The sequence below is a fragment of the Ceratotherium simum genome, chromosome 18 (genome assembly GCF_057802395.1).
Source record: "Ceratotherium simum simum isolate JZ-2026a chromosome 18, ASM5780239v1, whole genome shotgun sequence".
Taxonomy (NCBI): domain Eukaryota; kingdom Metazoa; phylum Chordata; class Mammalia; order Perissodactyla; family Rhinocerotidae; genus Ceratotherium; species Ceratotherium simum.
This window is the reverse complement of record NC_141917.1, coordinates 30,503,780-30,519,582: the sequence shown is the minus strand read 5'-3', so window position 1 is coordinate 30,519,582 and position 15,803 is coordinate 30,503,780. Positions and strand designations below refer to the sequence as shown.

At 38.1% G+C, this 15,803-nt stretch overlaps 1 protein-coding gene across 4 annotated transcripts in view; it reads left to right on the top strand.

Annotated features, from left to right (window-relative positions):
* The window catches only part of CPLANE1 (ciliogenesis and planar polarity effector complex subunit 1), a 118,240-nt gene that overhangs the window by 82,121 nt on the left and 20,316 nt on the right, over positions 1 to 15,803 (top strand). For 3 of the 4 annotated variants that reach the window (XM_087443206.1, XM_087443209.1, XM_087443207.1), the window contains exons 41-45: positions 328 to 520; positions 738 to 890; positions 4,847 to 5,100; positions 8,761 to 8,848; positions 15,153 to 15,317. In XM_087443206.1, the coding sequence (XP_087299332.1) occupies positions 328 to 520; positions 738 to 890; positions 4,847 to 5,100; positions 8,761 to 8,848; positions 15,153 to 15,317 (853 nt within the window). The remainder of the gene's footprint in view (positions 1 to 327; positions 521 to 737; positions 891 to 4,846; positions 5,101 to 8,760; positions 8,849 to 15,152; positions 15,318 to 15,803) is intronic. The other variant, XM_087443208.1, reaches the window with a different exon arrangement.

The window sequence follows — 15,803 nt, the reverse complement described above, 5'->3', positions numbered from 1 at the left end:
TGGTTTGTGTTTTATTCAAAAGTTTTAATGACAGCTTTGTGCTAAAATTTATTATGGCCATCGGCATTATTCAACTGTATAGGTGAAATGACACTAAAAATCTCATCTATGTAGCTTTGTTGGAAAGGTCAAAAAAGTAATTTAAGGTTTAAGTATTATGCCCCCAAAATATTGTCAACTAAGACACTAACACATACTTCTTGCAGCTTTCCCTAAATTAGGCTCATAAAAGCTCTTTTTGCCTCTTTTGGGGGGAGGGGTGGGCAGAGTGGCCATATAGAGTAGAAAGAATGTAATCCTCTATGATTTTATGTTGTTTTGGCCTAGGTTGGATACACTTACATAAATGTGATTGACATTGAAGCTGATGATTTAAAGGAATTACCTGTCAGAGAAGAGCATTCAGATGATAATGTCAAACAACAAGGTGATCATCTAGAAGTCCCATCTTCTGCAGAGTTACATTATATGGCAGCTTCAGTTACTAATGCTGTTCCCCTGCACAATTTTAAGAGTGAAGGTAATAATTTTTTCCTACTTTTCAAATAAATTAAAAACATTTTGAAAAATTCTTTAATACAGCTTTGTTACCCTATTTAGGTCTCTTAGCTCTCCTCCTGCAAACCCCACCACTCTTGGCTGTTTATATTCACATTTAGAAATGTTCTATTAATCTTTGAAATACCTCGTTTAGAAGTTTAGAATCAATCTTTGTATACCTTTCATATTCTTATTAGAATCTACCAGTTCCACTGTGGACTTAAAATTTTTTAAACCTGCAAAAGTGTCTCCATCCTGTTTGGATGGAAGAAGCTGGAGAGCAGGCATTACAGAAGTGAAGGAGCCTGGTGTCCCCTCACCTACACCATCAGACATACAGCAGGACAAAGGTGAATGCCCCAGTGTATAGCATGACACTCCCCCTTCCCTCAATTACTGTTATATTCGAAATAAGCACTAAAACTTGGTAATTGCAAAAGAAACCGAAAAAAGGCTTTTCCTTTGCTAAGGAGAGTGGGGGCAGCTAGGTAAGTAAGATAAAGTCATGGTTCCAAAGCTGGGACCCATGGACATTTTGCAAGGAGAGACTACAGATCTATTTGTGCATATGTCTTTTCTCGATTAATGAGGCTAAGAATAAATATCCTGTGGGATTTCATGAATGTTTTGCTGTTAAAAGGAATTCTTGTATTTAAAAAGATGGGAAATTCTAGAATAGCACATAGTAAATACATGGCATAGTAGCCAACAGTACTTTATTAGTAAAATATTCAGTTTTATAGTCATAAATCAGGTTGCATTATTGTAAAATATTTGCAAGATTTAGAAGACTGTTTCTTCAAAAGCTAGTTATTATATCCTGTGAATGATTAGATTAATCTCATATACACTCAGACTTCCTGCAACAGAGACCCAATGTCTCTTCGGAATTCCGCAGTTGTTGGGAGGAGTGGACCCAGCCTTGTGGTTGTCAGATTCTTGGGAGCAGAATCCAGCACTGCCTGTTCATTGTGTATCTACGCTGGGCACTCAGGAGATATGAGGAGCAAGGAAGTGATGGGTGGCAGGGAGAGTTTACCTTACAATGTGTTGGGGCATGCATGTGTGTTATAGCTGCGTATACAAGTTACTGCCAGTATTTCAGATTTTGTAGCCTTTGCCCCCTCTCTCTTTCCTGTCATAGGGCTGCTAGGTGCACCAGTAGTGGAGGGAGGATGTATGAAGCTACCAGTCTTTCAGGCTGGGGAGGTGTTTGAGGAAGTGAAAAGAGCATGGCTTTTAGATTCAAATAGAACAGACCTGATTTCTTTTTTTTTTTGTTTTTTAATAATTTTATTTATTTATTTTTCCCCCAAAGCCCCAGTAGATAGTTGTATGTCATAGTTGCGCATCCTTCTAGTTGTTGTATGTGGGACGCAGCCTCAGCATGGCTGGACAAGTGGTGCGTCGGTGCATACCCGGGATCCGAACCCGGGCCGCCAGCAGCAGAGCACGCACACTTAACCGCTAAGCCACGGGGCCGGCCTGAACAGATCTGATTTCAATCCCACCTGTGTTACATAATAGCTTGGAGACTTTTTGCAAGTAAATTAACGTGATCTGATTCTCACTTGTATCTCTGTGGGCCACAAACTCATAGGGTTGCCATGAGGGTTGCATCTAGCCAAATGCCTGTGGCTACTTAACTACCCCATTAGTTTCCCTTCAACTTTTGAAATTCTGACAAACTGGAACCAGACCCATCTCCCTGTGACCACTGAATATCTTAGCCCAGCATTTCAAATGACCATAGCTACAGGTTAATTTCCTCTTTCAGTGAGATCAAGTCTATAATCAACTTTTTGGAGGATTCTTCACTGGGGAGACTGCCTGGTTATGAAAATATGTCAGTGGACCCTTCTACTCTTATTAAACACAACAACTTAAAAATGCCAATTTAAAGGAAGAGTTTTATATTTTGGAATTAAATTCCATCATGGCATTTACATAATATACTTTAAAGACTCAGAATATAGTTGAGTGGGGACCACAGTAGAGTTGAGTGGGATTTGCATTATAGGAAAAGGCTGGAAGAAGGGAGGGACGGGGTTCCTAGGTATTTAACAAAACACAAAAGCAAAACAAACAATAAATTTCTGTTTTAGTGGAGACTTGCTCACTATTTTGACTGACAGTAGCTTCCTATTTTAGAAACCAGCTCCTAATAGGAATAGCATCAGTAATGGCAAGCAGAGCTTTGTTTGGGCAGAGGGAGAGCATTGCAGGGCCAATGGAACCCAATATTTAATCCTCGTAGGTGATTTTTTCTGTTAGTGTGAGTGGAGCAGGTTCACTAGAGAAAGGGAAGCTAGTTTCATTATTTGTGTAGGCCATTCTGGATTTTGAGCACGTCTGTCTCTTTTGCTGTATTTTCTCCTTGAAGTTTGTACACCAGATTCTTTCCTGAGAGTGATTAAGGGAGACACTTCAGGCTGCTGAGAAACAGGAAGGATAGGTGGTAAAGTACTGTGCGAGTCAAGCTAAAAAAGGTAGGGCCAGAACAGGTAGGGAAAGATTGTATAACTCCCATTGCCAGCAGTGGAATTTATCATTATCTTCTCATCAGAAGGTTCCCCTTAGACTGGGACTGAAATGTAATAGGCACTAATTACATTTGTTTAGTAACTCACATTTTTCAGAGTATTGTGTTGCATAATTTGATCTTCACAAAACCCCTATGAGTTAGGTAGGATAGGCATCATGATCCTCATTTGACTGACTCTTCACTCAATAAACACTAAGTTGGGGACCAGATGTCAGGGCTAAACAAGAGAGCAATTCCAGGCTCTTTGCCTATGGTTCCATCTGTAGGGGGAAGGAAGGTATAGCATGGTAAGTGCTATGACAGTGGTATGGATGAGATTCTTGGGAAATACAGCATCTGATCCATCTGTGGGGAGGTTTGGGGCTGTTTAGGGGAGAGACACCTGAATGGAATCTTGCAGGAAAGTAGGATTTAGCAAGAGAAAGGGCATACAGACTGAGAGAATAGATTGTGCAACGACTCAGAGGTTTGATGGAGCTTGCTGAGTTTAAGAAAAAGTTCATTATGCTTGGAGTCAATGGAGTGGTATTTTTTTCCTTTAAGAAATAGCAAGAGATAAGCTTGAGAGGTAGGCAAAGGAAAGACTGTGAACAACGTTGTCTGTCATACTGAGGCATTTGAACTTTTAAAATGAAGACATTAGAGAACTGCTGAAGGATTTCAGGTGGCAAAGGAGCAATATCAGATTTGTGTCTTGAAAGATCTCTCTAGGGCCTGAGTGGAAGATGGACTAGATAGGATGAAATAAGTTAGAGATAGGGATACTATTTGGGGTCCATCTGTTGTGAAAGCTTCTGCTAAACAGTGGTGGTAGGAATGGAGGGGATGTTTGGTAGGTAGATCATCAATATTTGGTGTCACTTTGGATCTGAAAGAAAGAGAGGAACCTTGAATGACTCTCAGGCCTCTGGTTTGGGAAACTAGGTGAATGATAGTGCTATTCACTGAGCTAGGGAATAAGGAAGAGGGAGCAAGCTGGAGGGGCAGAAGTGATGAGTTCGATTATGCTTTTGGGACAACCTAAATGAGATGTCCAGGACACTGATGGATTTAAGGGGCTGGCCCTCAGACAAGTGCTGTGTGAATTTGAGTCACCTGTGCATCAGTGACATCACTCAGAGGGTGAGTAGAATGAGAAGTGAGCTGAGCCTGGCACCCAAGGAAATATTGATGGGTAAAAGGAGTGGGTGGCAGAAGAGAAGACCAAAAAGACGATGAAGCAGGAAGAGCAATACAGGGAGGAGGAGATCCAGAAGCCAGAAGAAGAATGCGTTTAAAAAAGAAGTGTTTCAAATTTGGGACAAGAATCAACTGAGTTTAAGAGTAGAGAGAGTCATTGGCTTTAATATCGGTTTGGGGAGGTTTAACGTTTGCCTGTGGTCCCACATAGAGTCAGTAATGGCCAGCATTGGGCCTAGCTTTTATGGTGTGATGTTGGTTTTCAAGTAGAGTTTTAAAAGGCCATAAAAATATTAAAGTTGCTTTTTGATGAAGTATATTTTTGTAGTAGAGGATAAAAGTAACATTCAAACTGTCTTGTATATGGGGCTTTGTGGTAATAGTGTGTATTCTTATCTCTCAATAAGGACAAATATCAGAAGCCAAGAAGCTGAAATGGACTTTCTAAGTATATTAAATTGAAACTGATTTGGAAGAGAATGCTATGTTGGCTTAAAATGAGGTGTTAAAAAATGTAGATCATCAGCATCTACTTCTTTCTTTATTATAATCGGTTCTGATGCTACCTTTATTAATATTTAGATATGCCAAAGCCATATTTTCAATTCAAAGAACAGAGCTCCAAGTCAGATGCCACAGAAGATTATCTGCTGTGGGAAGTCCTGCATGACGTCTCTGTTGCTTGTCCTGCGCCAAGTACTGCAGCTTGCCGACTAGAGCATCTCACCTCTAAGCTTCAAAAAATTGATGAACAGCTGTTAGCAATACAGAACATTGCTGAAAACATAGAGCAGGATTTCCCCAGACATGAAATGCTAGACCGACATTGCCATAAGGTAGACTGTCTTTATTTTAGTTTTTCTGTTTGTAACTGAGTTATTACATTTGTAGTGTGATATAATTTTAGACACTTGATTTTCAAGATAATGGGAAATTTGGTTTCTTTAAGCTAGCGTTTCTTAATCTCAGCATTACTGACATTTAGGCCAGATAATTCTTTGTTGTGGGAGGATGTCTATGCATGGTGGAGAGTTTGGTAGCATCCCTGGTCTTGACCCACCAGCTGTTGGTAGCACTCCTCCAGCTGTAATAATCAAAAATGTCTCCAGATGTGGACAAATATCCCCTGGGGGGCAGAATTGCTCCCACTTGACAACCACTACCTTAAGCTTTTAGGAAGTGAACTCATGCTTCCTACCGGGAAAAGAAATACATGAATTACAAAACCAGAATGTGGTTTTAAACAAACCCTGCTTGTAATTGAGTATCATTTTCTTTGGAACGATTTTTATAACTTTACAAATATTGTTGTCCCTGTATTTGGAATTCTCAGTTTCTTTTAAATATTTTATATAATGGGACTCATAGTCCTTAGAAATTTTCTGTATCTTTAAAAAGAATTCTTAATAAAGAGATTAATGTTTATATGTAGTGGTATATCATGGTAAGTCGATAAAATATAAGGAAGTCTCAAAAATTAATTAATTATTTTGTACAAACATTCTGTCCTTTTTTTTTAGGAAGTAAAATTTATATAATAAAGATTAAGGAACAAATAGTAAAAATATTTTGAATGTGTTAAAGCCTAATATTGGGAAATGCAAATTAGTCTGCTGGATAAGAATTCCATCATTGACTTACCTAACAAATATTCAAGGGTGCTAGCATGTTGACATTTTGAAAGATGTCTTTATTAGGTTTATAGTATTTCTTTAATCCAAACATTTAACACATATTAAAAAGTTAAGATTAAACATATGTGAGATTACACTGAAAAAATATTTTCTATAATAAAAAATACTATTAAGTAATGATACTGTGATGTTTATTTGGTTATTTTCCTTTTTGTTTTTTAACTCAGACTTAGATCTATCACTTCCAAGTGAACGTTGAGTGTCAAAGTTGGAATAAAGAGTTCCAAGGAATCTCTTTTGAAATTGCCTTCTGATCTAGTATATTAAGCATATCTAAAGCCATATATGTTACTTAAACCTGAATCTAGGCTTGCTCATTCTCGCCAGCGTCCATGAATGATTCCTTACTTCAGCAAACATTTGTTGGGTTTCTACTGCATGCTAGGCCCTGTGCTAAGTTCTGGGAATAGGAAGATAGATAAGGGATAGTTCCTACTCTCAAGGAGCTTAGAATCTAATAAAAGAAGGTAGACACATATGTACACCAATAAATACATAATGAACAGAGTGGGGTGAGTACACACAGGTACACTTGGCCTGTTTTGACTGGACAGGTAAGTGAAGCAGTGGCATCAGAGAAGGCTTTGTAGAGGTGACTCTTGAGCTGCTAATGAATTAATATTCATCAGTTAGATAAGGAAGGGCTGATGAAACATTGTAAGCAAAAGCAGGTGTCAATTGGCATCGAGTATTTGGGGAACTGTGTCAACATTAGCTGAAGGTAGAGCTTGATGGGACTGGGCTTTAAGACGTGGCAATAGAGGTAGGTAGGGGCAGATAAGGGAGGATGGAAAGTATTGTTCACAATGCCAGCGATTAGGATTTTATCCTATAAGCAGACAGTGGGGAACCATGGAAGAATTTTAAGCAGTGAATGATATGATCAGACACTCTAGCAACCATGTGGAGGGTAGATTGGAGAGGATAAGACTGGGAACAAGGAGATCAGTTGGGTCACAGTGGTTCCAAACTAGCTCCTCATTAGAATCATCTTGGGAACTTATCAGAAATGCAAACTCATGGGCCCCATATCCCTGAGATTCTGATTTTAGGTGGGTCTGGGGTGGAGGCCAGGAATCTGTATTATTAACCAGCTTCATAAATGATTCTTACGCAGCCAGCTCTATACCAGGTCTACCAATTGGTGTTTGGGATCCACTGAATACCAAACCAAGAAATAATAATAACCCGAACTTTAGAATTGGGGATGGAGGGAAGGATGTAGCAGGATTCAGAGGTTTGTCGGCTATGGGAAGGTAACAATACAGAGTTTCACAGTGGTGTCCAGACTTCCAGCTGTGGTGAATGGTGGAGCCATTTTCCAAACTAGGGAAGAGGGAGTATGTGTGTGTGTGTTGGGGGGAGGGAGGCACAGTGATTTCTATCAGGGGCATGTAAAGTTTGAGGTGCCGTGAGATTAGTAGGCAGTTGGATATATGCTTCTGGAGCTCAGGGGCTAGATCTAGGTTGATAGTCCAGATTTTAGAGTCACTGGTTAGGAGGAAGTTCAAATCATAATAGTGAGGGCCCTCACCAAGAGAGGGCACATCAAGTGAGGAAAAAAACAAGGGTAAAGGACAGAATTCTGTGGGTACACTGACTTTTAAGGATGAGGATCCAACAACAAAGCTTAAGAAGGAACAGTCTGAGGTAGTAAGAGACTGAGGAGAGAGCAAGCCAAAGGAGGAGTTTCAAGAAGGGATTTCCACAGATGTGGTCGTTAAAAGGACAGCTGTGCATGTCAAGATCGCTTGGGATGCTTTTTCTTTTTTTTTTTTTTTTAAAGATTTTATTTTATTTATTTTCCCCCCCAAAGCCCCAGTAGATAGTTGTATGTCATAGCTGCTGCTTTTTCACAATATACATGCTAGCCCTCCTGAATTGGGGGGGTGGATAGAGGAGGGGGGAGTGACTTGGCAAGGTGGGGAGGGTATAGGTCACACACGTGTATTTTGAAAAGTTCCTCAAAATTCTGATTCAGTTCCCGTCTTGGCCCAAGCCTTTTAAGACTGGAGGGTAGGGACTATGTCTTTCTTGGTACATGGCAGGTAATTGATAAATGTTTATTTAATGGCTATTTTTGCTCTCTTGTTTTTAGATTCTGACAGTAATAAAATCACATTTATATAATAAAGATTTACCACCAGAATGGTTATTAATAATTGTAGCTCAAACTTGGGAGACAGTTTCAAAGGAAGAGTTCTAAAAATGGTTGATCAAACTACATACGTATTTAGTCTTCCAAGGTGACTACTTTGAAGGAAATAGCATTAATTTAAATGAAAGGTTTGGCATATTGGTTTAAAATATTCTCATCCTATTGTAATGAACATATCAATACAAAGATTTTGATTTGCCCATTTTAGTTAAGAAAACAGCTTGTAGGCCTGGAAGAGGCAGAGGGATACTGTGGAGAAGCACTGACTAGGAGCCTTGAAGACCTGAGTTCCAATCCATGTTCTGCCACTAAGAAAGTCACTGAATTTCTCTGGGCCTTGTTCCCTCATTTTTAAAATGAAAGGTTTTGTCTAGATGATAGTTAATGTTCCTCCTCATTCTAAAATTACATGATACTATTTTTCTGAGCTTCTTGAAATGTTAAATCAGTTAAGCTACAATAGGTAAATATTTTCTCCTCTTGATCGATCCCCATCATTTAGCTCATATTGGATTTAATCCCATTTCTTTCATTTGTTGCATTAATGCAAATGTTTAAAACCTACATAAAAGTGTTTATGATATTTTGAAATTATCAAACTATAACATTCATAACAGTTTTTTGTTGTGTGTCTTTTTCTACAGGTTGAACCTTTGGATCACATTGAATTGTCTTCTGGCCCTGAACCTGGAAAAAAACTGGCTTCAAAAACCATTAGCATTTCTGAAGAAGGTTTGTAGGGGGTTAAAGGGTGGGACTGAAGCCTTGCTTTGAAAGAAGAAGCATTGTCTTGTGAGAGTGCCAGAACTAGGAATAGTGTTCATATGTGAGCTGAAGCCATCAGCCTGCCAATTTTTAGATTAGGATTATTTTTGTGATAATGTGATTGGCTGTCACCTCAGGCCATTTTTTTCCTGAGAAGCCAGTGCTATAAGCTCCTCTGGCCTTTATACCAGTGGGCAGCGTGGGCTGGATCTTTGTTTCTGTGACTCTGCACCACCGAGTCTTGCACAGGGCTCTGTGCTCAGGTTGCTGTTGTCCGTGGTCATGAGCTGAGCTAGGATTTGAGGTTCTGGTTAAAAGGCCGGGCGATGGAGAAATGTTAAGGTTTTGCATTTCTTATTGAAAGAATGAAATTAGGGTAGTTATTTAAGAATTTTCTAGTTTATCTATGGTTGTCATTTATATCTACATTCTCTCATTCAGTCTTGTTGACAATTTAATTTTTGAAAAACCAGGCTTTGGTTTGTTGATTCTGTTGTTTCTTAATTTTCTTTTTCATAAATTTTTACTCTTAGCTTTATTATTTCTTCTACTCTGGGGGGATTAACTTGTTTTTTCCTAACTTTATTCTTTTTTTCCCCTAATATATGTAAAATATGAGGTTGAACATGTTCCTGCAAAGACCCAGACATGAGTGTTGATATGTACCATCTTTTGGTGGTGTTCAGATAAATAGTTTGTTATTCATATGAAGATTTCTTCTTTAGCTCGTAAAAGGGGTTTTTAGCTTCCAAATATTATGAGGTTTGGGCTATATTTTTGTAATTCACTTCTATTTTCATAGTATTGTGATTAGATGAGTGTACTATAATATCAATTCTTATGTATTTGTTAAAATTTCCTTTGTGGACTAGTGTATATAGTCAGTTTTTGTAATTGTTCTATATTTATTTATTTATTTTTTAAATTTTTTATTACAGTAACATTGGTTTATAACATTATATAAATTTCAGGTGTACATCATTATACTTCTATTTCTGCATAGATTACATCATGTTCACCACCCAAATACTAATTACAACCCATCACCACACACATGTGCCGAATTATTCCTTTCGCCCTCCTTCCTCCCCCCTTCCCCTCTGGTAACCACCAATCCAATCTCTGTCTCTATGTGTTTGTTTATTGTTGTTATTATCTACTACTTAATGAAGGAAATCATACGGTATTTGACCTTCCTCTGACTTATTTCACTTTGCATAATACCCTCAATGTCCATCTATGTTGTCACAAATGGCTGGATTTCATCGTTTCTTATGCTGAGTAGTATTCCGTTGTGTATATATACCACATCTTCTTTATCCATTCGTCCCTTGATGGGCACTTAGGTTGCTTCCAAGTCTTGGCTATTGTGAATAACACTGCAATGAACACAGGGGTGCATGTATCTTTATGCATTGGGGTTTTCAAGTTCTTTGGATAAATACCCAGCAGTGGAATAGCTGGATCATATGGTAGTTCTTGATTTTTTTTTTTTAATTTTTATTTATTTATTTTTTTCCCCCAAAGCCCCAGTAGATAGTTGTATGTCATAGTTGCACAGCCTCCTAGTTGCTGTTTGTGGGACGAGGCCTCAGCATGGCGGGAGAAGCGGTGCATTGGTGCGCGCCTGGGATCCGAACCCAGGCTGCCAGCAGCAGAGCTCGCGCACTTAACCGCTAAGCCACGGGGCCGGCCCAGTATCCTTGATTTTTTGAGGAATCTCCATACTGTTTTCCATAGTGGCTGCACCAGTTTGCACTCCCACCAGCACTGTATGAGAGTTCCTCTCCACATCCTCTCCAGTAATTGTTCTATATTTATTTGAAAAGAACAAGCATTTTCTGTTGGTTTATGTAGGAGATGTATAGATATATCCATCTATCTATATATAGATACATATATTTAGTCAAGCTTCTAAATTGTGTTGTCCAGATTTTCTATAGTCTTGCTGATTTTTTAGTCTGCTTGATCTATTTATTTCTCAGAAGGGTGCATTAAAAATTGCCCACAATGATTGCGGAATTGTTTATTTCTCTTTATAATTCTGTTAAATGTTGCTTTATATAGTTGAGGCTATATTATAAAATATAGTTCATAATTGTTGTATTGTTTTGTTGAATTTTGTCCCTTTTATCATTAAGTAGTGACCCTCGTTATCTCCAATAATGCTTTTAGACTCAAAGTCAATTTCATCTAATATTAATATTTCCATTCTTGCTTTCTTTTGCCTGGTATATCTTTTTTGATACTTCTTTTTTTTTTTTTTGTGAGGAAGATCAGCCCTGAGCTAACATCCGTGCCAATCCTCCTCTTTTTTTTTTTTGCTGAGGAAGACCAGCTCTGAGCTAACATCTGTTGCCAATCCTCCTCCTTTTTTTTTTCCCCAAAGTCACAGTAGATAGTTGTATGTCATAGTTGCACATCCTTCTAGTTGCTGTATGTGGGACGCGGCCTCAGCATGGCCGGAGAAGTGGTGCGTTGGTGTGCGCCCAGGATCTGAACCCGGGCCGCCAGTAGCGGAGCACGTGCACCCAACCACTAAGCCACGGGGCCAACCCCTGATACTTCTTATTTTTAAAAAATTTATTATGGAAAATTTAAAACATATTTCAGTAGAAGACAGAATAATATAATTAACTTTCATGTCCCCAACAACCAGCTTTAATAGTTATCAACTCATGGCCAATCCTGTTTATGTATACACCCACCCACTCTTCCTACAATTTCCTGGATTATTTTGAAGCAAATCCCAAACAGCACATTATTTTATCCATGAATATTTTATATGTATTTCTAAAAGATAAGGTCTCTTTTTTTTAAAACATAGGCATAATAATATTGTCACTCCTTTTTAAAAAAATCTTAATATTGTCATATATCTAATCAGTGTTCAAATGTTGCCAGCTGTCTCATTTTAAAAATAGTGTGTTTGTTCTAGTTGGAATCCAGGTTAGGTCTATATATGGCAGTTGGTTGGTGGCTTGTAAGTCTCTGTTAACTTCTGGGTTCCTCCTCTCTCTTTTTCCCTTTGCAATTTATTTGTTTTTTTTTTTTGTCTTTTTGTTTTTTTTTTTTTAAAGATTTTATTTATTTATTTTTTCCCCCCAAAGCCCCAGTAGATAGTTGTATGTCATAGCTGCACATCCTTCTAGTTGCTGTATGTGGGACTCGGCCTCAGGATGGACGGAGAGGTGGTGCCTCGGTGCGCGCCCGGGATCCGAACCCGGGCCACCAGCATCAGAGCGCGTGCACTTAACCACCAAGCCACGGGGCCGGCCCGCAATTTATTTGTTGAAGAAGCCTGCATGTTTGTCCTGAAGTATTTTTCAGAGTCTGGATTTTGCTAATTGAGTCTCTATGGTGTCATTTAACATGTTCCTCTGTCCCCTATACTTCCTTTTAAATTAGACATCCCTTTACTTTCAAGCTGAGTGGTTATGTTGTAGTTTTGTCCAGCATATAACTAGATTCCATTCTTTTAAATAATTATACAGTTTGTGTTTTAATCATCAAGTATAATCAGTTTCCATTTATTGTGATAACTGATATATTTGTGCTTATTTCTATAATCTTATTTTGTGCTTCCTATTTTCTTTGTATTTTTTCCTTTACTTTTTGTCCCTTCTTTCTTTCCTTCTATTGGATTGAGTTTTCTATATTCTCTCTTTCTCCTTTTATTGGTTATTCTATTTTTAATCTCTTAGTGATTGTTCTTGAATTTTCAACATTCATAGTTGAGTTAAAATTTAAGGCGAATTTAGTTACCTTGCAAACAATAAGACGACTTTAGAGCTTTTAACACTGATCTACTCCCTCCCGTCTTCTCTGATATTGTTTTCTAATATTTTAGTTCTGCCTTTATTTTTAGCCCTCCTATTTAGTCTCCCTTGTCTTTTATTTTTTTAAGTCTATACTTATTTGGATTTATTAGCATGTTTGCCAGTTTCTTTGCCCTCAATTGCTTTTTTTTTTTAATTTGTAATTTAAGTATGTAAACAATAAATATATAAAACCAAAACACAAGTTTCATGAAATATACTTATTCTTGCTGCCTGAGATGCACTCTGGCATTTCCCATTCTCTGCTGTTGCTGCCCCCCCATTGCTTCTTTTTTTTTTTATTTATTTATTTTTTTATTTTTATTTTTTTTAAGATTTTATTTTATTTATTTTCCCCCGCAAAGCCCCAGTAGATAGTTGTATGTCATAGCTACACATCCTTCTAGTTGCTGTATGTGGGACTCGGCCTCAGGATGGACAGAGAAGTGGTGCCTTGGTGCGCACCCGGGATCCGAACCCGGGCCACCAGCATCAGAGCGCGCGCACTTAACCACCAAGCCACGGGGCCGGCCCCCCCCATTGCTTCTTGCATCCATTTCTTGAGGGTTGTTTCCTTCTTCTTCCTTTATTAGTTCCTTCATCTAGAGTCTATGAGTGGTAAATTCTCCCAGTCTTTGAAAATAGCTTTAATTTTACTACAATTCATGAGTGGTGGCTTATAGCTAAGTACAGAATTCTAGGTTGATGCTTAGTTTCCCTCAGCATTTTAGGATATTATTCCATCATCTACTGACATCTCTAATTGCCGCGTTTACACTACCTATGTGCTGTCTAATTGCTGTTCTTTTATCTCTGATTGCTTTTAAATTATTCTCTTTATTTTTGGTTTATTTTGCATTTTTGCTACAGTGCATCTAGGTGTATATTTCTTTTTATTTATTCTGTATGGGAGTAGGAATGATTCTTTAACTTGCGGATTTCACATTTGGAATTTTTCATCCATTTTATTTTGGAGTATTGCTTCCTCTCCTTTCTGTTTTCCTCTCCTTCTTCTCTTTTCTAAAACACCTGTTGGAGGTCTGTATTCCCTGTCTGTCTTCCCTCACTGTCTTCCCTGTCTCTTAATTGCTTCTTAATTTCCACCTTTTTATCTCTCACTGATGTACTGAGGGTGATTTCCTCAGATCTAGCTTAGTTTACTGATTTTCCTGCTGTGTCTTCTTTGCTGTAGGGTTTTAACTTTGGTGACTACATTCTAATGTCTAGAAGTTCTGTTTATTTCTTTTTCAAATCTGTCTGCTCTTTGGATGAACTGTCCTGTTCTCCTCTTGTGGTTTCTGTGCCTTCTTTTGTCTATTTAGAGATTTTAGTAATATTTTATGCCCTTTCAGATTATTTTATTTCAGTGTGCCTATTCTCCATTGTTGAATCTGCATACTGACTCTCTTTCATGGTTGGTTGTTTCTTTGTGTGATTTGTACTTTTTATCATGAGCATATCTTTCATGGGAGTTCTGCTGGGTTGTGTATGTTTGTCTATGGAGTGGTTTTGTATTTGCTTCTTGCTGTTACTGAAGTAGAAAAAAATTGGGGGACAAGTTTTTATAAACATTTCTTGGCTTGGAGTTACTGTAGTACATAGATAGTATAAATTCAGATCCCACACCTGCTTGTGGCAAGATAAGGGTTTTGATTTCTCAGAGCTGACTTTAATTTTTCTCCCATCCACTATCCAGGCTGATAGAAAACTTCTTTGCTGCTTCTCCAGGACAGGGTTTTTCTTATCCCCATTTTATGGACAGAGCTGTCCTTCAGTGCTCTAGGCCGTATGAAGGTAGCTCAGTTCCCCTCACTACAGTCTATAGAAACCAGTTCCTCTGTGGACTGTCGCAGTGTCATTGCCCACTTATTGCCCAGCTTTGAATTCTGTTTTCTTTTCTGGCACCAGGAGATTTCTTTATTTACAAGGCTTGGTTCTGTATTAATCTGCTTTTTTTTTTTAATTTAGTATTTCTTGTGTGTTTTTAAAACAGGACATGGGCCTGTCAACTTTAGTTTAATCCGCCATGTTTTCTGATGTTGATAAATTTAATAGTCTTTTACTGTGGGGGTGTTTAAAGTTTTTCTTTTTTCTGAGGAAGATTAGCCCTGAGCTAATGTCTGTTGCCAGTCTTCCTCTACTTTACATATGGGTCGCCACCACAGCGTGGCTGATGAGTGGTGTAGGTCACCGTCTGGCATCTGAATCTGCGAACTTGGGCTGCTGAAGCAGGGGAACTTAACCAGTATGCCACGAGGCTAGCCCCCAGAGAGTTTAAACTTTGAATATCGTATTAAATTATTTCATCATACAGTAGAAAGCTGTCAGAATAATATGTTGCAAGCTTCTAATATATCTATTGCTATGTGGAAGTGTCAGCTAAGTGTTATATCCTTTCCATGTGATTTTTTTCTCTGTTATTTGTTTTAATTGTAATATTTACTCTGAATTAGTGCATTTCCTGACTCATATGAATAAGGAAGATCAAAGTGACAAAGAAGAGACTTCAGAAGCTGAATTTTCAGTAACGGAAACTCATTCTAGTCAGAAGACCCCTGTGTTTCCTTCTGCTGATTCAGCTGTCAGCCTTTCCAGTGATCAGAATACAACTTGTCCTGGTATTGTTCTTCACTTTTTTCATTTTCATTTATACTCTTATTTTCCAGTATACTGTGACTGAAGAGTAATTACTGGGAATATAGTTCTGAAGGATTTGAGAAGCCATTTTGCAATATTTATAAATTTTAGGGGAAGGGAAATTAAAAATTGTGTCATTCACATGAAGAACTATGTCATCTTGTCACCTTCATAAGATATACTGTAAGCATGTATCACATCTTTGTGTAACTTATTAATGTTAGATATATAGCAACTGGAATTACTATGATATTTGATTTTTATAAAAACTGAGAAATTCAAACTCTGCCAATTATGAGAACCTAGAGTTTCAATTTGGTAACAAAATAATGGCTATAATTTATTGAGCCTCTGCCATGTGCCAGACATTGCTGTTTTACATGCATCAACCCTGGTGTAAGCCTAACCTGTGAGGTAGATCCATTATTATCCCCATTTTGCAGTTGAGAATATTGAGACTTGGAACA